This window comes from Pteropus medius, unplaced genomic scaffold (genome assembly GCF_902729225.1).
Source record: "Pteropus medius unplaced genomic scaffold, Ma_sr-lr_union100, whole genome shotgun sequence".
Taxonomy (NCBI): Eukaryota; Metazoa; Chordata; class Mammalia; order Chiroptera; family Pteropodidae; genus Pteropus; species Pteropus medius.
This window is the reverse complement of record NW_024350694.1, coordinates 1-21,290: the sequence shown is the minus strand read 5'-3', so window position 1 is coordinate 21,290 and position 21,290 is coordinate 1. Positions and strand designations below refer to the sequence as shown.

At 46.8% G+C, this 21,290-nt stretch overlaps 1 protein-coding gene and 1 pseudogene across 1 annotated transcript; one reads left to right on the top strand and one right to left on the bottom strand.

The window, feature by feature from the left end:
• Positions 1–1,076: 1,076 nt before the first annotated feature.
• Positions 1,077–1,195, bottom strand: LOC120584385 (uncharacterized; annotated as a pseudogene).
• Positions 1,196–5,561: 4,366 nt separating this feature from the next.
• Positions 5,562–19,513, top strand: LOC120584384 (type 2 phosphatidylinositol 4,5-bisphosphate 4-phosphatase-like). Its single transcript, XM_039840052.1, has 3 exons — positions 5,562–5,704; positions 18,499–18,647; positions 19,394–19,513. The coding sequence occupies exons 1-3, from the start codon at positions 5,599–5,601 to the stop codon at positions 19,442–19,444; spliced, it is 306 nt and encodes a 101-aa protein (XP_039695986.1). The 5' UTR covers positions 5,562–5,598; the 3' UTR covers positions 19,445–19,513.
• The last annotated feature ends 1,777 nt before the right edge of the window (positions 19,514–21,290 follow it).

The following is a 21,290-nucleotide window of genomic DNA, read 5'->3' as shown; positions in this document are numbered from 1 at the left end:
TGAGGCTGCGCAGACCCCTCGCCTGGCAGGGTCTACCCGCGCTCGGCCCCCACGAGCGCTGCGCGCAGGGCTTCGGGGGGCCGGGGGAGCGTGCGCCGCCTCGCATATTCATCACGGGCCTTGGCCGGCTCCTGGCCGTGCCGAAGGTCTGGGTCGGCGCTCTAGCATCTTGGGACTGGACATGCCACGGGCCACCAGCCTCCCCAGTCTTGGCCGCTTGGCAGGACCCAGGCCCGGGCATGGTCTGATATCCTCTTGGCCACCTGGGCACTTAGGCAGGTGCGTCCCTGCCACATCCCAGCCCGGCCCTGACCCAGACCCACCCCTCCCCTGCGCTCCCCGCCGTGGCTGAGCACGATCTGCCCAAAACCACGCAGAGACACCGGCCACAACCTGAGGCATCGCTTCGGACGGACGCAGCCCATACCCTCCACCGGGACCAGGGACCTGCCCAGTCCGCTGCCTCTTGCCTTCACATCGACTCTCTCCATTAAGAGAGACAGAGGGACAGAGAAACCCAGAGACAGAGGGAGTGACCGGGAGGGAAGGAGAAAGGACAACACAGGTCGCCAGGGCGGGAGGCCCAGTGAGAGCCACGAAGGAGGGGACGGGGTTACTGGGGAAGGGGAGGGCTGCGGGAGCTGGCTGCGGTCGTACACAGAGAGAGAGACAGTGAGGAGGAAAGGCACAGAGACGGAGAGAGAAACGAGAGAGGAGATCCCGTGCGCGAGAGAGCGCGAGCCCGTGCCTGTCCACACAGAGAACAGGACAGGACACGCAGAAGAGTGCACCAATGCACTGAGCCGGACCCCGACTGTGACCCCGAGACCCTGCGGCCGCCCTGAAGAGGCCGCTTCCACAGCAGAGGATGGTCATGCCGGGGCCGGACTCGGGCAGGGAAGCGGTTTGAGCCCCGTACCCAGGGCCCCGTGCCCTGTGCCCCGGGACAGGCGGGGAGCTCAGGGAGTGTCGTTGTGCTCAGAGTCCTGCCAGGGGTCCGGCGCAGAAAGGAAAGACGCACGGGCGTCTCGCAGAAGGGAAAGACGCAGGGGTGTCTCGCAAAAGGAGGAGGCAAAAGCCTACAGCACCCAGTATTCCCAGGTGTTCTCCCATCCAAATACTAACCAGGCCCGATCCTGCTTAGCTTCCGAGATCACGCAAGATGGGGCGCATTCAGGGTGGTATGGCCGTAGACAGGAGAGGCTTTCACCTGCTGCCCCAAGAGCTCGAGCTTGGCCTCCCGGGTGCCGGAGACATCCACGCCTGCACCGCAGCAGAAAATAAATTTTTATGATGACATACACGTGGGTGCTAATTTGAAATACATATGATAGCCACAGAAATAACTGTTCATGAGATGCACCACGGTGTTATTCCCCAAAGGCCCACCAGATGGCAGACGAGTGTAAAGTTTTATGATGACATGGACCCTATATGGCCACCTTATGGCAGTAGAGAATGAATATTCATGATCACTCAGGTGTTATTAATAAAACATACACTTGATGGCAGCAGAAAATTAATTTTTATGATGATCTACGCTCTGTTATTCTCAAAATACCCACAGGATTGCTGCAGAAAAAAAATATTTTTATGAAATACACTGGTATTTTCACAATATCCACGACATGGCAGCAGAGAACAATTTTTCAAAACACGCACTGCTGTGTTGTTCCCAAGATTCTCACAAAATGGCAGCAGAAAAAAACATTATAACAACATATCCTAGGGAGTCATTTTTTAAATGCACATAAGATAGTAGCAGAAATAGCTTTTCAAGACATGCATTCCTGTGCTATCCCCAAAATGCTGCGCCGATGGCAGCAGCAAATAACTTTTTATATTAATATAAACTTGCCTGTTATTTTCAAATGCCCACCAGATGGCAGCAGAGAATAATTTCTCATGACATGTACTTTTTTGTTTATTCCAAGATATGCACGAGATGTCCATGTACAAGAACTTTATTTAACCAAATGTCCTTGGGTGTCATTTTCTAACTGTATGAGACAGCGAAAGAAATAACTGTTTATGATGTGTGCTATGGTGTTATTCCCAATATAACCACCAGATGGCAGCACGGAAGGAGTGTTCAAGATGATCTACAGTAGGATATTATTTCCAAATTGCCCACAAGACTACAGCAGAGAATGACTTCATGACAAGCACTCCTGTGCTTTTCACAAGATGCACACGAAATGGCATCAGAAAACTTCATAATGACATTCCACGGAGTTTATTTTCAGAATGCACATGAGATAGCAACAAAATTTCATTTTATGACATGCGCTGTGATGTATTCCGAAAATGCTCACCATATGGCAGCAGATGAGTATTCATAACAAACGCTCAGGTATTATTTCTAGAATGCCCTCCAGATGGCAGCAGCGAACAAATTTCATGACGTACACACTTTTGTTTTTCCCAAGTTTCACACGAAATGGCAACAGAGAAAAAAATTTATAGAGACACACGCTGGAGTGGTAATTTTTAAAGGCACACGACAGCAGCAGCAATAACTTTGCATGGGATGCACTGTGGCGTTATTCCCAAAAGGCTCACCAGATGGCAGCAGCAAATACATTTTTACGCTCACATACACATCTGGGTGTTATTTTCAAAATTTCCACGAGATAGCAACAGAGAACAGTTTTTCATTACATGCATTCCTCTGTTATTCTCCAGTTTAACCTGAAAAGGCACCAGAGAAAAAAATTATAACGACATTCCCTAGGGTGTTATTTTTTAAATGTGCACGAGAAAGCAGCAGCTTTTTTTCATGACATTCACTGTGGTGTTATTCCCAAATAACCACCAGATGGCATCAGAAAATTATTTTGTGCTGGCATATACCTGGGTATTATTTTCAAAATGCCCACGAAATGGCAATAGAGAATAACTTCATGACATGCACTCCTGTGTCTTTACACAGATGCAAATGATATGGCAGTAGACAAAAGATGATTATAATGACATTCCTTTCAGTTTATGTTCAGAATGCACCGTACAGAAAGGCTGAAATATCATTTTATGATCGGCGCTGTGTTGTTATTCCAGAATGCCCACCAGATAGCAAGAATAAATTTTATTACACTCGTGTCATTCTCAAGATGCACAATAGATGAAGGCAGATAATGAATATTTACAGTGACCTGCACCAGGTTTTATTCCTCAAATGCCCACCAGATGGCAGCAGAAAATAAATTTTAATGATGACCTACCCTTGTGTGTTATTTTCAAAATACCCACGAGATGGCAGCAGAGAAAAACTCTTCATAATGACATGCCCGGGGTGTTATTTTCAAAACGAACATGAAAAAGCGGCAGAAAGAACTTTATGAGCTGCCCTGTCATGTTATTCCCAAATTTCCCACCAGGTGGCAGAGAATAAATAGAATGACCTACACTTGATGACCTATATTCAGGTGTTATTCCCAAAATGCACATGAGATGGCAGCAGAGGATAAGGAATAACATTTCGTGACCTACACTCTGGTGCTATTCCTAAAATGTCCACGAGATGGGAGCAGAGGATAAAGAATAACATTTTGTGATCTACACTCTGATGCTATTCCAAAATGCACACGCGATGAAAGCAGAGGACAACGAATAACATTTCAATACCTAAATTCTGGTGCTATTCCCAAAAAGCACACGAGATGGCAGCAGAGGATAACGAATAACGTTTCATGACCTAAACTCTGCTGCTATTCCCAAAATGCACACGGGATGGCAGCAGAGGAAGAGTAATTGCCATTAGCTGCAATACCCTCAAATGAGTTCCAAAGTGCATAGAGAAGCCATATAAAGAAGAAAGGAAAAAATTTTATAGAGGTCATTATTACCTGGACTATTAAGAAACCCTAGATATAGAGATGTAATGGAAGAATAAATACATAGGTCAGTCAGATGGCAAAATTGTCATCTTCATCAAAAAGTCAATAAATGCTCTTTTTCTGGATAACATTTTGTTTTGGTGAGGTCGTGGGACTGTGTCGTACTTGTTCATGTACTCCTTTCCTCATGTGGTAAGTAGTTATTGATGTGTCAGGCACTGTGTGAGATGCTGGAGGTGTCCTAGCGAGTGAGGCAGGTATGGTTTCTGGTTGCACAAAGTCAGCTGGGGGTTAAGGTCTGATGGCTAATGGAAATGTGAGTACACTGTATGACTGTTGTGACAGGATAGGACACGATAGTAATAGAATTTTGTTCATTCTTCTTAATTGTTGTTGTTGTTGTTTTAGCTCAGTACCTTCCAGACTGCAACTATAAAAACAACCACTGCTCATTCTGTAAAATGTTCACTTTTGCAGGGAGTACTACATTTTGACCCTTCACTTCGCAGGTTCCAGTAGACCTGTGAATCCCCTTGAGTCAAATATTAGGAGACCCTTACATTATATTGTGTCCTGATACTACTGACCCACAAAAGATGATGCACATCAGAAGACATAATTCTTTGATTTTTCCTTAGGATTTCCATCTGTGGCCTAAATGCACTTTTGGAAGAATATTTTCGGAGAGCAAAAGGAAGACTCTTCTTACTGTCATATGGGGAGATTCAAATGTCTAAAGGCTGCTTTTCTTCGTGCCCCTTTAGATGTACGGCAAGGACTCCCAGCCTCATTTTGGGTTGTTTTTGACTCTGCTGCCTCACAGGCGTCTGAAGACCAAGACCTGCCTTATTTATCTGTGTAGACACTGTAAACCGTAATAAATGTTGAATGACTCAGAGAAACACTGCGGGAAAATTCCCTTTTGAGACCATGACTATTTTCCTATTGTTTTTATCTGGGCATGTTTAAAACTTTGATTTTTAAACCCCTTTAGCAAACTCCTCATGAAGGAAAACAAAATAAAAAAATAAAATTAACACAGAAAGTGGGACTAGAACTGAGCCTGTTTTTTTTTTTTTTACTCTTTTACATGTGAAAGACCTCAAGAAAAAGGTTTCTAATTGTCTTATGTTATTCATAAACTTCATCATTGTTTATGTGTCAGGGACAGTGTAATCCAAAAACAAAACTAAAACGGTAACCTGTTTTGTGAAATGCAACGTAAACCCAAACGCATCGTTTCAGTAGGACGCTGTCACTACAGTGCAATTAAAAAATGAACAGAAAATTAACAAAAATTTACTTCCTCTGACAATGGATGTTTGGGGAATAAAACCTGGTGTAGCTCACCGTGAATTTCCTAACTAAAGCAGCAGCCTTCGAGAAAGGATGCTGGCCCCGGGAGAGCGCCGTCTGGCAGTCGCTGCGAAGTGGTCAGCGAGGGGCCTTGTCGCGGGGTCGCCGAGTCCGGGGCCGCGCAGGTCCCTCCCCGGACGCCGGGCGGCTCCGGACCTTCTCTGCGACGCGTCTGGGAAACGCGGAGAGATGGTTGACGCCCTGCGTCCTGCCGACGCCCCCGCGGTCGCTGCGCCCCTCGCTTCCCCCCTCCCCGTCCCCGCCCCCGCCCCCTGTCCCCTCCTCCCCTTCGCCCGCCCCGCCCCTGGCCCCGCCCCTGGCCCCGCCCCTGGCCCCGCCCCGCCCTGACTGGCAGCCGGCCTCGGCGACACCGGCCGGAGCCGCAGCGGGGGCGGGAGCGGCAGCCATGGCCGCGGCCGGCGCGGACGAGCGGTCGCCTCTGCTGCCCGCGCCCGGCTCGGGCGGCGTCACCCCCACCGCGCCGCCGCGCTGGCCGGAGAGCGGCCCCCGAGGTGAGGTCGCGCAGACCCCTCGCCGCGCAGAGCGACCCGCGCTCGGACCCCCCAGCGCTGCGCGCCGGGCTTCGGGGGGCCGGGGGTGCGCGCGCCCGCCTCGCCCCTTCGTCCCGGCGGCGGCTGGAGGCGCCGCGGGGGGTTCACGCGCTGTCGCGTTGCGCGGACCCCGCGGCTGCTCACCTTGGCGTCTGCCCTTGAAGGCCGAGCTGGGACGCGCGCCTCCCCCGCCCCGCCGGCCAGGGCGCTGCCGGGTCGGGGCCGGCTCCGCGCGCACCGAGCGGGTCGATCTTCCCCGCGCGCCCGGCGGCGCCGCCCGCTACGACCCCCGCCGCGGCCGCGCGTGCTGGGGTCCGCGGGAGCCAGGAGGCGTGGAAGGGGGGCCGGGGTCTTCCGGATCGAGGTGGGATTGGAATTAACTTCTGAAAAGTAGCTCAGCTTAATGCTGCATCTATTTCTACACATTTTTCTCCTCAAGATTGACTCCAAAAGGTTCGATGGTGATGGAGTCTGGAGACGGAAGCGGGGAGGATCTATTTACCAAACGATTACGTTGGCTCCGAGATCTTTGTTCGGAGCCTTTTAGCGGCTTCCTGCAGCAGAGAGAAGGTGCGGTCGGGCGCTACAGGAAATGGAAGGCGAACACCTGAGCGCGACGACACGCGGGCTCGGCCGCGGCCCTTGCGGGTGCGGCTTGACCGCACCTCTCCTTTCAGCCGAACGCGAGGGAGGTTTAAGACCCGCGGGAGGCAGGCCCTAGGGCAGAGGGCAGTGTGGGCAGATCGTGTTTCTGGTGCGTTACTTTCTAAGTTCAAGTCTGGAATGGGAGCCGCTGTAGAGCGGGTTGAACTTGTCTAGCATTTAAAATTTTCCATTGAACACATTATAACTTGAAAAGCAACATTTAAGATCTTAATTCACACTTAAGAAGCAGGACAAAGGAAAACGATGTTTAGCTGTGAATGATTCAGTGAGTTGGGAAATAAGGTGCAAAATGGAGCAGAGACACAGAAAACACCAAGTCAAGTTTCTGGTCAGCACTAAACTCCCATCGGGGGTACCAGGTGGAGAATTTCCTTTAATGGGCAAATTTGATATTAATATTTTACTGTTATCTAAATTGTATGGTCTAGAATAGATTTAAATACTTATCAATGTGTTTGAACAAGTCACCCTTTTAAGACAAAATATTTGCCAATTTATGAGGGGGAAGAGTTTGGATTTAAGCAACTTTCCTAAAATAGATTTTCATGCCTTCTCTATTGCATGTGCTTTTTTAAAAAATTTTATTTTTAATCAAATAGCAGCTAAATTATTCCACAGAATGGTCATACTCATGGCTCTGCCTGTAGACTTCATCATTTGTCATGTACTTGTTTAATCTGATAAGACTCCTCAAACTACACAATCAGGTGCAAGTTTCAGGTCAGCTGCTGAGAAGTTTCATTCCAGAAAACTTAATGGCCAGAGCAGTTCAGTGTGTTAGAAAACAAAATTCAACTGAGTAAATTTGAAAGATCTTACTCGCTTTATTCAATGATTCATGAGCCGGGCGGCATCCCACGCAGCAGGGAGCAAAGAGCCCGGAGCCCTGAGGAGCTGTGCAAAGAGGGACCGTGTCACAGGCCGAAGCGAGCAGGACAAGGACACTGCGCTGCAAAAGGTGTCTTACGTGTGGCGAGGTCACTTTCCGTTGGGGCATGGCAGACAGCCTCACTGGTGCTGATCAGGAAGGGCCTGACCGACTGGTTTAAGATTCCATTTCTGGGAGAGGTCGCAAGTGTCATTCTCCTTTTGGTGGCATGGGACTTGATTTTGGGCCCGTTGTCTTGTTTTTAGCAATTGATTTAGCAGAAAGCTCTCTCTGCCTTCTGGTAGAGTACATTTTCTTCTTAAGAGGCAAAGGAGACAGGTTAGATCATTAGAAACACTAATTTCATATGGCAGTACACCAAGGAAACCAGAAACTTAAATGAGAAGTGAAGACATTTTAGTCGCATTTTGACAGAATATCTTTTCTTAATAAAGAACAAGCAAGCATCTTCATAAATATTATGAGTAATACACAAGACCCAATTCTGGAAGAGCAGTGCCGCTCACTCCTTGAGGAATCCACTGGGCAGCACGGTGTGCCAGAGCCGCTCTAGGTGGACAAGACTGAGCACACCTGTGCCCTGTGGGGCCCACATTGCATTGGGAGGAAGCATAAATAAACCGTGGCCGAATTATTTCAGATGGTAAGAACCACAGCCACTAGGCCAGATGTTTCCAGTAGTTGACCATAGTTAGCATTGAAGTTGGGATTCGAAACACCAGAAAAGGAAGATCCTTTTTGATAATGAACTTTGGTTTATAATATCATTTGTAATTACCCAGACATTTTTTTTTTTAAAGAAGTTAAGAGCCATAACTAGCAAATATTTTCTTCAGTCTAAACCTTTGCTAGTTGTGTCCCTTTCTAAGAACGGGGATGTCAGCTCCCACCCGGAGAAGAGATATTACATTTCAAGTTGAAGGTTGGTGGAGCCCTTATTTATAGATAATGCAGTAGTCTGCATCTGGTTTTCGCACAGTGAGAATTGTGTGGCCTGTGTGGCGCTCCACTTGGGTTGCTAAGTGGAAAGCTGCTCGTGGTCGTCACTGTTCGCAGTGGGTTCCTGCATGGAGGAGGGACCACCTCATCTGTGACGGCAGCTGGGGCTGGGACACTTGTCCGCTTCGCTAAGGCATAGGAAGCAAACCACGATTTTAGGCTCACTTGAACGAAGATTGGAAGAAATACCACAGCATTTACACAATTTGGCTGTAGTTAATTGGTTTCTTTACAGATCTGCTAATTCTACAGGTAGGATGTGGCAAAAGAATACCTTTAAATTTATGAGACTTCCTCTGTAAAAAATAGTTATTGTCTGCTTACCTATGTGTTGAACATGGGAATGTGATTATCTACTTTGCAAAATTCTAAAGGGCAAAAAGGACTTTGTTATACAGAGACAGTTTCACTGGCTGAGTTTATTCCTGTCATTCATTCGGCAAATAGATATTACCAGCCGAGTTCTGTGGTGGGAGGACAAGATGAGATGTGGCTCCTCTTCCGATCTCGAGGGCCTGTGGAGACAACGGACGTCATCGTGCAAACAAATGCAGAGCGTGATGGGGATGGGGACAGTGCTGGGGATAGACTCAGTGCCACGAGAATGTGATGAGAGATTTAATCCGGTCAGGGAAGGAAGGAAAGGCTTTCCTTAGATGTGCTTGAGCCCTAACCTTGGCAAAGGGGGCACTGGAAGGACGTTCTAGGTAACGAGGGGGGCGTGTGCCAAAGCCTGTAGCAGGACAGTCCGAGGAGGACAAAGGACTGAAAGCGGCCAATGTGGCTGCCGTGGGAACAGGAAGGGGGAATGTTCTGCTGAACGGGGCTGGAAAGGCGGGAGTGGTGGACGTCCTCCAAAGACCCCCCGGACTGTGCTGGCGATTCCAGCCCTTGGACGGCCCCTGACCTTGCATCTGGGCCGACCCCGTAATTCACGCTTGACCCATAGCACAAGGTAGCAGAGCTGAATGACTCAGAGACTTGGTCGCAAGAGGTCTTGCAACCTTTGCCTTGGTCTCTCGTAAAGCGTACTCTTTTCGAGGAAAATAACTGGTCAGGTAAGGATTCGAGTACTCTTAGATGACCATGCTTTGAGGAGCCCTCACTAGCCACGTGGGGGGGCTACCAGGAGGTGGAGATGCCTGATCGGTCTCGGACGTGCGAGCGAGAAGTCGTCTGGTGTGCCCCGTTCAGTGAGCTGTCAGATGGCTCCAACCCAAGCCAGACCCTTGTCATCCAGGTGAGGATGAACAGTCCACAGAATTATGAAAGCTTGTGTTAGGTGGTTGTTTCAAGGCACTGAGTTTTGGGGGGATTCGTTTGGCAGAATAGTATTAATCAGCCCGTGCAGTATTCTGTGGGTCACGTCGAGGAATTTTGTGCTAAGCAAAGGGGTGATCTGGTTAGAGCTCTGTTATCAGCATTAGTGTGGTGCATCACTGTGTTAGTAGATTAGAGAATTAATGACGGGTGACAGTGGGTGACATTAGGGAGCCTGGTGGCCACTGTAAGAGTTCAGGCAGATCTGATGAACCATGGGGACAGCGTGGGTTCTGGTGGAGATGGGTGGAGACAGGGTGATGTTGGGGACGTAGGTGAGCAGGGTGCAGGTTGGCTGTGAGAGTGAGGGGAGGAGGCGGGGAGATCTAGGGTTCTGGCTTCCACAGTTCGGTGGGGCGCCTGGCCCTACTGAGACAGAGACCCCAGAAGCAGGCCCCGTGTTAGGGAGCACAGCTCACGAGCCTAGTGTGAGACATGAGACGCTTAAGATGCTTTCAGATATCCAGGAAGAGATGTTGATAAGAATTGGATCTACAGGTGTAGGGCTAAGAAATGAAGCTCGAGCTGAAAACGTAAAATTGTGTTATTTGCATATTGGCGACAGGTGAATACATGGATGCTGATTCAGAGCTTCCCAAGACCCCACCTGCGTGCCGTGGGGGTGTGCCGAGATAGAACACACACGTGTCAGGATGTTGATTATCCTCAGCCCTGGGAGCAGTAGGAGCCTTTAGGCCCGTGGCTATACAAACATTGTCACTTTTCAGGATTTGAAAAATTTGGGAAGATTTCTATGAGACTGCTAAGGGAGAAAGAATAAAAAAGAGGAGACAGCCTGGGAAAAAGCTCTGAGAAGCTCCCACATTCAGTAACCAGTTAGAGGAAGGTGAGCCTACGAAAAGGCTGATGACCCGCTTCCGGGAGGTGGGAGGAGACCCAGGTGAGGTGACATCACAGTGAAGGGCAAGGAAGCTCTGAAAGGGGCAAACATGTCAGCAGCTGCAAGAAAGGGCGACTGGATCAGGACTAAAAGCCGTCTTTTTCCTTTTTCTTTCTCTGTTTTTATTATGGTGACATTAACGAAATCCAAGTTTCAGGTGTGCAGTTCAGTAGTAAGTCGTATCGATATTGCATTGCACTTAGATTTCTCTCCGTCGCCACATATTTGACCCCTTTTTACCCCGTCTCCCTCCGCCTCCCCTGTGGTAACCACCAGTCCATTGCCCGTGTCCATGAGTCTCTGTTTGTGTGTCCTGTTTGTTTGTTGCTTTTAGATTTATATCCCACATAAAAGTGATGTCATTTGGTTTTCAACTAAAAAATGTCTTTGAAATTTAGTGCCACGGGGATCGTTAGTGACCGTAGTGAGAATTGTTTATATATGTTTATATTAAAATTCTCTTAAAGAATTGAAGAGTTATTCATTTCCGTCTAATGTAATGTTCTAACATACATTTATTTTAATTGTAAGATTACCTCAAAGTAACTTAACTTCAACGAAGAGGCTAATATTCCTTTATTCTGAAACACAGATTTCCTATGGAACATATTTGAGTTTGAAAAAGCATGGTCGTTTCCTATTCGCCTTTGTATCAGTTTTTAGAATGGCATTCATTGGAAATCGCTTGAGGAAGCGTTTTTAGTGACTGACTAGAGAATAAAGTGACTTCTGGTTTGAGAAGCTATTTACCGCGTCCTCACGCTTCTCGAAGCTTCACAGTAAATACGGCGTATTCTTAGCGGACCTCGCGTGTCCTCGCCCCGAGGACCCTAACGTTTGCAGCGGGGCGTTGTCCGCCTTTGCTCCGAGCTGCTCCGAGCTGGTTTCAGGCCAAGCGGCGCCCGCAGGCGGGGCGTGGGCAGCAAACAGGGGTTTCGCACGGTCCCGGCCGGGGAGGGCCCCCTTGCGGGGTGCAGACTGGGACCCCGATCTCATTCAGGAGGGCTCCGCCCTCCTGACCCCGTCACCTCCGGGGCTGGGATTGAGCACGTAGGTTCTGAGGGGTCACAACCACTGGGTCCGGCAGGGCGGAGTCTCGGGCGCGGTCGGCCTCACTCTGTCCAGGGCCTGAGCCCCTCGCGTCCTCGCAGAGGTTAAGGGTGGCTGCGGACTGGCCGGAAGGCACGGCACGCATCACGTACACAGCCCACGGCGAGATTAGGCTAAGTCTTCGCTTTGTCTGTCGCGGGTTCTGAAACCCACTGGAGGACAGGCCGCCACAGTGAGCAGAACCAGATGCGCTGTGTCGGCAGCAGCCACTTTCCCCGAAGGCCCCGCCGGGCTGGGAGCTAAGGTCTTGCTAAAGCTGGATTTTGTGCTACGCAGGCTCATGTTCCATTTACGGGAATTTTTTCAAACTGGTTTTTGAATCAAAATCTGCTTCACTGAGGCCACTTCCCCGTGATGGGAAAATAGGGCCCCACGTGGTGGAGGGTGCCTGCTTCCAGTTTCCCAGGATCGGGGCAAGCCCGCTTCCTGTCATAAACCTTTTCCCTTACTCGGCAGGCATCTGGCTCCACGGATCTTTTATTCTGTTTTATAATGCCCACATCTTCTCCTGGCTCTACCCAGCATCTTTAAAACATTAATCAAGAAACGCTTCATTCAGTCAGCCATCCTTTCAAATATTTGAGTGCCTGTTATACTGTTCCAGGTGTTGGTGAGCTTATATTCCTATGAGAGATACATATGGCGAGCATTATAATTTCAGAGTGAACAATATGAAGCAGGGCATGAGGACAGAGAATTGGCTTCATGGGAGTGTTTTCGAGAGGGTGTTCAGGGACGATGCCTCGGAGATGTGAAAAATGAATCGGAATCGGCCGTTGGGAGACTTGGGGGAGGAATGTACCAGGCGGTCGGAACAGCAGGAATAGAACAAGCTGTTTGAGGACAAGGAGGACTGTGGATTGGAGCATGGTGATTCGGGGACCTGCGGTGCCTCAGGGAAGACCTGAGAGCTTTGTTGGCCAGGTCAGGAGATGGGATTGTGTCCCGAGCACGATGGGACGCTGTAGAGGGTTTGGAGCAAGGGAGAGACGTGAAATGTTTTACTTTTGAGATCATCCCAGTTGGTATGTGGAGAGCGGGTGCTTGGAGGGAGGACGAGAAGAAGCTGATGAGGCGGGAGGCTAATCGGGGCGGCTGGAATGGAAGAGGCAGGAGGTGATGGTGTGACCCAGGGTGGAAGTGACGGACGTCGGCAGCTGTGGAATTCAGGGTGTATCTTAAGTACAGAGCAGCGGGACTTGCTGATTGATCGAATCAGTGGAAAGCAAGGAATCGCAAATCTCCAAAAATGACCTAAGCAACTAGGTACAATCTGCTTTTTCCTAAGATAGGCTGGCACAGGAGGAGCTGGCCCGGAGTGCGGGGAGGGGGAGGGGGATGGACATCAGCGTTCTGTTGTAGGCAAGCAGACTTGAAACACCTTTAGTCATCACTCAGCTGGAGATGTCGAGTAGGAGTCTGAGGAGACATCGGGGCTGGAGAGCACATTCCATTCAGCAGCTGCTTGTTGTGTGTCTGATGACACTCGCCTGCAGCGTGCGAGGGGCGCTCAGCTTTCTCTTATTTTCAGGGACTCTGCACACTCTTAAGGAATGTCAGCTGTTAGGTAGAGCACTGTGTTAAAATCTTGTAAGATTTACCGGATGGACACAGATGTTGGTGGGGGGAGGTGGCAGGGTGGATCGTCATAACCATCTCTAGTGCAATAAGCAGCCATCTGGGAGGGGACCCACCCTCCGCTCTGGGGCGAAGCGGGCAGTCTTCGTGCTCAGCTGTTTCGCGCCTCACTTTCACTAGGGTGGGGAGAGAGCACAGCCCACAAGTGGCCGTGCTTGCAAAGCTCCTAAGGGAATGCGTTCTTCTTGCTGTCTTCTGTTCTTTTGAGGACTGCTCTTTTTTTTCGGGGCGGAGAGAGGGGGTCGCATCAGAGTTCACATGTTCCTTTGGTACTTTTCTAGATTTTTTTTCTTTCCCTGGTTGCTGTTGTCAAGTGAATTTCTTCTTCTCTGTAAGAGTAATATATATATGAATGAAAAGGAAATTGAAAGCAGGGCCCCTTTCTCTGGCCTTCAGGTGAGTTTCTCAAGGCTGGACAACTAAATCCCCTTATCTGGTCTCAGAGCCACCTGCCACCAGGTGTGGTCTGGCCTGGGGACAGTTCTTTCTGTGACTTGCAAGCTGTTGACCTTAGAGCAGTTACTTCACATCTCTGGGACTCAGTTTTCCCCCAGAGGAGGAGCGGCATGTCATTTTGCTTTTGTACCCTATGACACAGTTTTCTTGGTGAGGAATCTGTATACATCGAGGAGAATGTATCTATGACTTTAAGATATAGGTGCTTGTTATCTGTTCTTACCTCTCTCTTGTACTTTTAGTGTCCCTTATTCATTTAAATCCCATTCCTTCCAGTACCCTTTTGAAAATTGGATAGTATGTTGCACACTAAGGAATATTATGTGGCTCTTTTAGGCATCAAAAGCCCAATTACCTTGCAATATTTTATCCTTCCATAGAATAGATTTGTACGTGCCACATAACTGGTCAGGGCATTCTGTTCAAAGCATGTAATTCTAAAGACAATGGCAAAATCTTCTTCCTCTCATTCTTTGTCAAGTTGAGATACGTACACTTGGTATATTCATAATATGGCTTTTAAAAAAGCGTTCAAGAAAGCCCCTAATTGTTCAACATTTTAACATGTGATTTCTACAGCAGGATAATTTTGGGGAAGGTATGTTACAACATAAAATTGTACAGTCTCAGAGATTTAAGTGACTAGATAAACCATCCAGAGGAAAAGCAATATAGAGAGATGATAGTAGATTTAAAGTGAGACAACTTCCGCGGATATCTGACTTGTTATTAACTTAGACTATAGGGTGTTTATTTGTTTCCCAAATAAACATTGATTTCTACGGAGCCATATGGATTCCACCAATTAATATAAAATTATTTAAAAATTTATAGGAAAACCATTTTCCAACTTTATAGAATTCAAGGACCCCGTCCTGGTTCTCTGTGTAGAATATTTTGCCATACACAACGAAAGTAGTATTTATATTTAATACTAGCCCCTAATGAGAATGTGATTATTATAACTATCAGACGTGCCTGAGTATAAGGTGACCTAAGTGGAAGCCGGAGAGTCTTTTTTATGACCTAGTCTCAAATAAATATAGTGTCTCTTCTGTGGTGCTGTCTTGAGGAAACTATATATCCTTATGGAAAGACTATGAAGTGAAGAGCAATGTGTCAGGCATAGTCCCTCTTTTGTAAGAAAGATGGAGGAAAGGGAATATGTATTGTGCGTACTGCCCATACTATGCTAAAGAAACACTGGAAAGGTTCATAAAATCATGTAAACCAGTCTCGGGCTGGGCATGGTGGATGGACACAGAAGTTAGGGTAGCAATTCTGAACGACACTTGTTAACAAGTATGTTACTAATAAAAATTTAATGTATTGGAAAGATACATTAGTGCTTGAGCCACGTTATGTTATTGGTCTTTGTAGGGTTCATCCTTGACTCGTCCCCTTTACCAAAGGCTGCATTTTAGACCCTGTGCCCGCATCTCTGTGGAGAGCTTTGCCCCGTGCGTTTCATTGTGTTTGATTTGGTCCATTCCTCTAACCTGTCAGGACCTTAATAGGAAGAGTCCTGGTTTGATGTGGGAAATGTATCACTGTATGTACTCTTTAAGAAAAAGCATATATATGTATATTTTCCCCCTAAGGCAAGAGTCATTGCCTCATATCAGTATTATTTATTAGATACTTCTAGTCTTTTCGAGATGAGATTTACTTTTTACTTCCTATGGGTAGATAAGTAGAAACGGGATTTTGGAAACTGAAATATTCCAATTCTACTCATTTACCGAAGCCTTTCTTCACGCCTGGTTCAGTCAGCTCTGTCCAAGGTCCTGGTGGGTCAGTTTGCTCATAGCGACTCTTCCCCTTTACAGTAAACGTGCCTGCCTTGTCCTTGGCTTTGAGTGCTGGGCTTCAGTTTTTCTCTTCCATAAGATAAAGAAATTAGACTACCTTATTCCTAAGATTGCTTAAATTTCCGAACATTGTGCAATTCCGAAAAATTAAGGGAGTTTTCTAATATTGAGGACTAGTGGTCTAACCAATACTGCTCACTTGAAGGAAAACTATTTTCCACTTAGGCAGACCCCATAAAGAAAATTACTACTTTTTTAACCAGTGGTCCCCAACCTTTGTGGCACCAGGGACCGGTGCTCCTGTGAGCATCTGGTGCCTGAGGATCTGAGGCAGAGCTGAGGCGGTGATGCTGGTGCTGGGGAGCGGCTGCAGATACCGATGAAGCTTCACTGTCCGCCCCCCGCTCCCCTCCGACTGTGCAGCCTGGTTCCTGATGGGCCACTGACTGTTGCCAGCCCAGGGCCCGGGGGTTGGGGACCCCTCAGATAAGAAGATGTTCAAATGAATAATTTTTGTGATTTTTAATATCTAAGGACCCCTAGTTTTGAGATTACAGTGGACTTTTTATGCAGAACAGAGATTTAAAATAGGTGGAATAGTGGTGAGCTGCTGTTTTAACGTGAAAAGATATAACGCGAACAATCCAAGTTTCTAATTATTGCAGGTTTACTCTCTGTGGAATAAATTCCTAGAATTATGAGGAGACAGAGTTACAAGTGAACATTTCCTTGGGCAAAAGCACAGTAAATACCTGCATCAGTTTAGTGCCGAAGTCAGGGACAGAAGACTGGAAAGCGAGGTCGGGAAGCGCTGCGGAGCCACACAGGGCAGCGTCTGTCCCTGTGCGGCTCTCTGAACTGATCCCCCGGCAGGCTTCTGACTGCCTCTCTGCTCTCCGTGCACAACTGGAGGGTGTGCTGCGGGGAAGTGACCCTTGTCACGCTGCACTCTCCGGCCAAGACCCTGGCTTCCCTGTAAGGAGAGCGGCAGCAGTATATCCTGTTACTTCTCCAGGACAAGTACGTGTGTGATCAATTTCAGTGGCTCACTCATTCGCTTGTTCATTCATTCATTCATCCTTCCAGTCAATAAATATTTAGTGAGCATCTGTCACAGACCAGACACTATGGGAAGAGTGGGCGAATCAGCCTGAACAAGCCAGGCGTGACCTGGCTGCGTGGAGTGTGTGATCTCCACACTTAGATTTACAACCCTCACTGGGTGTCTTCCCCCCTCCACTTCCCAGGAGTAGATTTGGGCATATTTCTGTTATCGAAGCCTTTCCTTTATAGACAGATTAAAAATTACGTCGTGCGAATCTTAGAGGAAAAATGCACAGGGTTTTGATGGCTCTGGTGCACTGCACGTGCCTCAAGATCTGCCACCACAGTTCTCTTCCGAGCAAAGCTGGCCCGGGTTTCCTCAGCCTTCCACGCAGTGGCGACGTGCAGCCTCCCTCGCCGCCCGCGCACCTGCTTTCTCCGTGAAATTCTAAGTTTTTGTTCTGTCCCACTGCGTAAGATAGAGATCTGGGATCATAGGAAAAGAACTTCACGTCACTTTGTAGCTCAAGAACAAGAGAGGAAACTCACTTCCATTGACAATGCTATTGCTCATCGTTATAAGAAAGGGTAGCATCACACACCGGACAGTGCGTCTTCGTTTTCAAATGTGACGATACCTTCTTTATTGAGACCTGATAAATTTATCTGCAACTTGCAAAGGCTCAGATCTGTTGTCGACTCATTGTTCCTTTTACCTGCTTTTATCTTGATTAATACGTTCCAGGTCACTCTGGATCAACTTCAAATTCTTTCAAGAATTTAAGGCTCTTCTTACAATTCAAGACATCTGTAGCTTCTTTTCAGGCTCAGTGTTGGGCAGTGCTCTGGTGTGAGCCTCCCAGAAGTGTGTGTGTGGGGTCATTTCAGAGTGGCCTCTCTCAGAGCCTTGGCTGCTGCAGAAACGAAGCTGATTATGGATCATTTGAATGAATAACACTTGTTGCTAATCCTTTGCAAGACTGAAAAAATCTACATGATAAATCACAACGTTGCCAGGTGGTACTGTGTGGATTTTAAACATGCCATAATGTGTTATGCTCTAACTCATTTAAAAATATCACAGAGTTCAGGAGCTAATCCAGGGGGTGGAAAATCTCTATTTCAAGAATAGCTCTGTTCATGATTAGCTATTGTATTATGATTGTATTTTGCAGTGTCACAGAAGCCCCTTGAAATTTCAGTTCTCTCTCACAGGGCTTTGATCATGTGTTAAGCTACTCTTATTTCATCTGTTTCCTCATTTTTTTCTCGGAGTATTTAAACTAGATCCCAGACATCATAGTTTTTAACCTGTACTTTGTGAAATTGAGTCTGAAAATTGTTAAATTTATTTTTGTTTTGTGTCTGAAATTAGCATGATTCCATTCTGATTAGCTTTGTTCCATGCTGACAAGTGTAGTTTTCCTAGGGTCATTTTTATCTCCCTTTGACTGACAAAACCCTATCTTGTTCTCGTTGTAGCCAGCAGTTATTATCCTGCTTCTAGCATAAACAGAGCGCGACAGCTGCACCGTTTGTGTGTGTGCGTGTAAGCTGCGTAAAGTCTTTCTTTCATTAACTATTCTGTTTCTTAGTAGACGATTGGTGTTGGATTTTTACTTTGGGCATAAATCACCACCTTCCTGTTACAAGCTCTGTGACTCTACACATAGGAATGGAGTGGCTGTTCTGATATGGGAACAGAATTGCGGGCCTTGGCAAACACGATTTGGATTTCATCAGAGTTAGGAATTATTGTATTTCTCAAGATAGCCCATGTGCGCTTCTGCTCAGAAACTGGATAAGTTGCTTAGCTTTAAAAACATAGCTCGAAGAACGGGAAAATGTCTGCTAGTTTCTCACTTCGCATGTATCACACGTCGTGCCTGTGACACTGAGTCGGCTACGACTGTCTTTCCAGCGGAACTCCCGCCGCCGTACACAGCCATCGCCAGCCCGGATGCCAGTGGCGTCCCAGCAGTCAACTGCCGAGTGTGCCAGTCTCTCATCGGCCTGGATGGCAAGCTGCACCAGCACGTGGTCAAGTGCACGGTCTGCAACGAAGCGACGGTGAGTGCAGATTCCTGTTAATAACAGCGTCAGTTGCTATCTGGCATCTCTCCAAAGGCGGTGCTCCAGCAATGCGCCTCAGAAGTGGAGGTGGGTTGGAGACCGAGATGTATGATTTTCATCTTTCTTTTTTCTCTCTGGCTGTCTGTATCTCTCTTAGCATCCAGGATGCTAACTTCATCATGAAAAATTTCATGGCGAATTTAAATATAACACATTTTGGCTCTTTGCTGTCTAAAATGAGACCGACTATAGCTAATTATTTATAATTATCTTCAGTGTCTATCCACATCACAATGAAATCCATTCTGATTTTCACTAAAATTAAAATATACTGAAGTTCGCTATGAATGTGGACTTTGTACTTATGTAGAAAATTATTTAAACTTGTTTTATGTCTGTAGGATGTCAGTATGGTTTTCCTGTGCTTTTGTGATTATGCATTTATTATTGACGTCTGTGCCATATTGTTTACAAGAAGTTTGGTATTTTATTCCATTTAATAATAATTTACTGAAATGCTAAAAAAATTTGAAGGGCGCTTATTTTTTATTGAACTTTAGAAAGAGCAACTAAATAGGCAAAATTTTTAGTTTCAAGTAATAAACTGGTAAAGAGTATACTGGTTAGATTAAATATATTTCTACTTTCATAGTTAGGCTTTATTTTTGAAATGTCAGTTTCTCCCAAAATCTGCAATTAAATATTACTTTGATTTTTGTTATTTGTATTGTTTTCCTCTTTAGAAAAGTCTAAGAAAAGCCAGCCGGCGATTATCTTGTCTCTGGGAGCTATAAAGCCTGGGGGCTAGACTTCATATGTTTCCAGAAAAGTCATAAAATAAAGCCTCAAGTTGGGAAGCAATATATTTTATTGTAAATACTTTTCTATTAAAGACATCATTTATAGAATCATTTTATTGAATAGATAGGTGATTTCTGTAAAACCAGCTATTTTTTTTTTTATTTGAACACGAACTAGTGTACTTAATTAGCATTAACTTTCTTAGTACTGTTTTTTGAGTTGGCGAGCTCTTAAGAGTGTTAGACATAAATAGTAATCAAAAAATATACCAGCGCCTCAGGGTTCCTTGGAGTCGATATTAGTTTTTGTTTTGTTTTGTTTTGTTTATCCTTTTTCCTACACTGTTTTGCTTTTGTTTTGGGAGATGCAGTAAAGTTATACTCGGGGACTGATCTAGGGAGAGCAGTTTATTTGTCATAGATTTGCCGTGGGAATGAAAATCACTTCTCAAGGCAGTAGTATACAAGACAATATCTCCTAATAAGCCAGCACTGAAATAGCGTAGTCCAAATAAGTGACAGGTCGTTCCAGGCACTGCTGTTCCAGGGGACAGGAAAGGAAGAAAGTCAAATTTAGCTGCGGTGGAACTTTCTATAGGAAGCACTCAGAAGAGCCAGCCTTAAGCACCAAGAGCTGACTTCCAGCTGCCAGGGGTGACACGAGTCCCCTGTGCTAGGGGGCGAAGGCACCGTGTGGGCGCAGGCGAGGCTGCTCCCAGGGTTGTCACCCCAGGGACTGCTGCGTGGTGTAGAGCCACTGCCGACCAGAGTCCCCTGGGCCACGGCAGGAACGGGTGTCCCTTCGCTTCCCGAGACTGCTGCCCGGGTTAGCGCCACCGCCACCAGACGAAACTCTCTGTAGCGCCCACAGCCTCCGGCATCTAGAGCCCAGACGTCCCCTGGCCTGGTGGCTTCTCCACAGGGCCTCACCCATGAGCCCCGCTGCGCCCCTCAGCAGCTGAGCTGGGGTCCTTACGAACAGCAACAGCAACATGAGGACATCCTGACACAGCTAATTCACTCATGCCGAAACAACTTTACTTCTAAAAACAACCTCTTTTTGTCTTAGTCATAAACAGGTGTATTTGAAATCATATCAAAGCCATACGCAGCACTCTGCCCATAGAAACTTTTGTTCTTTAATAAGTAGGAAAAAAGGTTTGAAGCTTTTTACTCGCACTTGGAAGTCAGCAGGACAGCAGACTAGTCATTTATGCAGGAATCTCAGAGTCACTGTGGATTTAGCCATCAGCCTCCATCTGGCCACTTAGAAGTGATGCGTTCATATAGGATAAATAGGATTCAACTACGAATAAACTAGTTCTGGACATAAAGAAAATTGTGCTGCAGTTTTCTATCATCACTACCCCTGTTATATAAAGAGATGTAAGTTATTGTGAATATTCCAGAGCAAATGAATAGGAGCTAATCAGATCGCTTTGTGTGGAATTAGTAACATTACGGGGGAGGAGGAAAAGTGAAAAAGTACTTGAGGACTTTAAAACATGACTTGCTAATGTTCGCCATGTAATTTGATCTCAGACTTATGAATCGAGGAGGCGTTAGGCAGCTAGGAGGTTCTCTGGAGAGAACCCAGGTTGGAAAAAGCAGCTTCCTCATGTCCCCTGCTCAGTTTTACTGTGATTCATTCTCCTCATGTCAACTGAAAACAGGGCGTCAAGTGTATCATCTGGGCAGCCACCTCCGAGGGAGCCTGACATTCCTGTGGGGATTAAAGATGGCCAGATAACCAAACAAACAAACAAACAAACGAAACACGGCTAATAACAGTCCTTTTTATTTTAGTAGATAGAATTGGAAAGGGAAGTAAGGTGCGTGC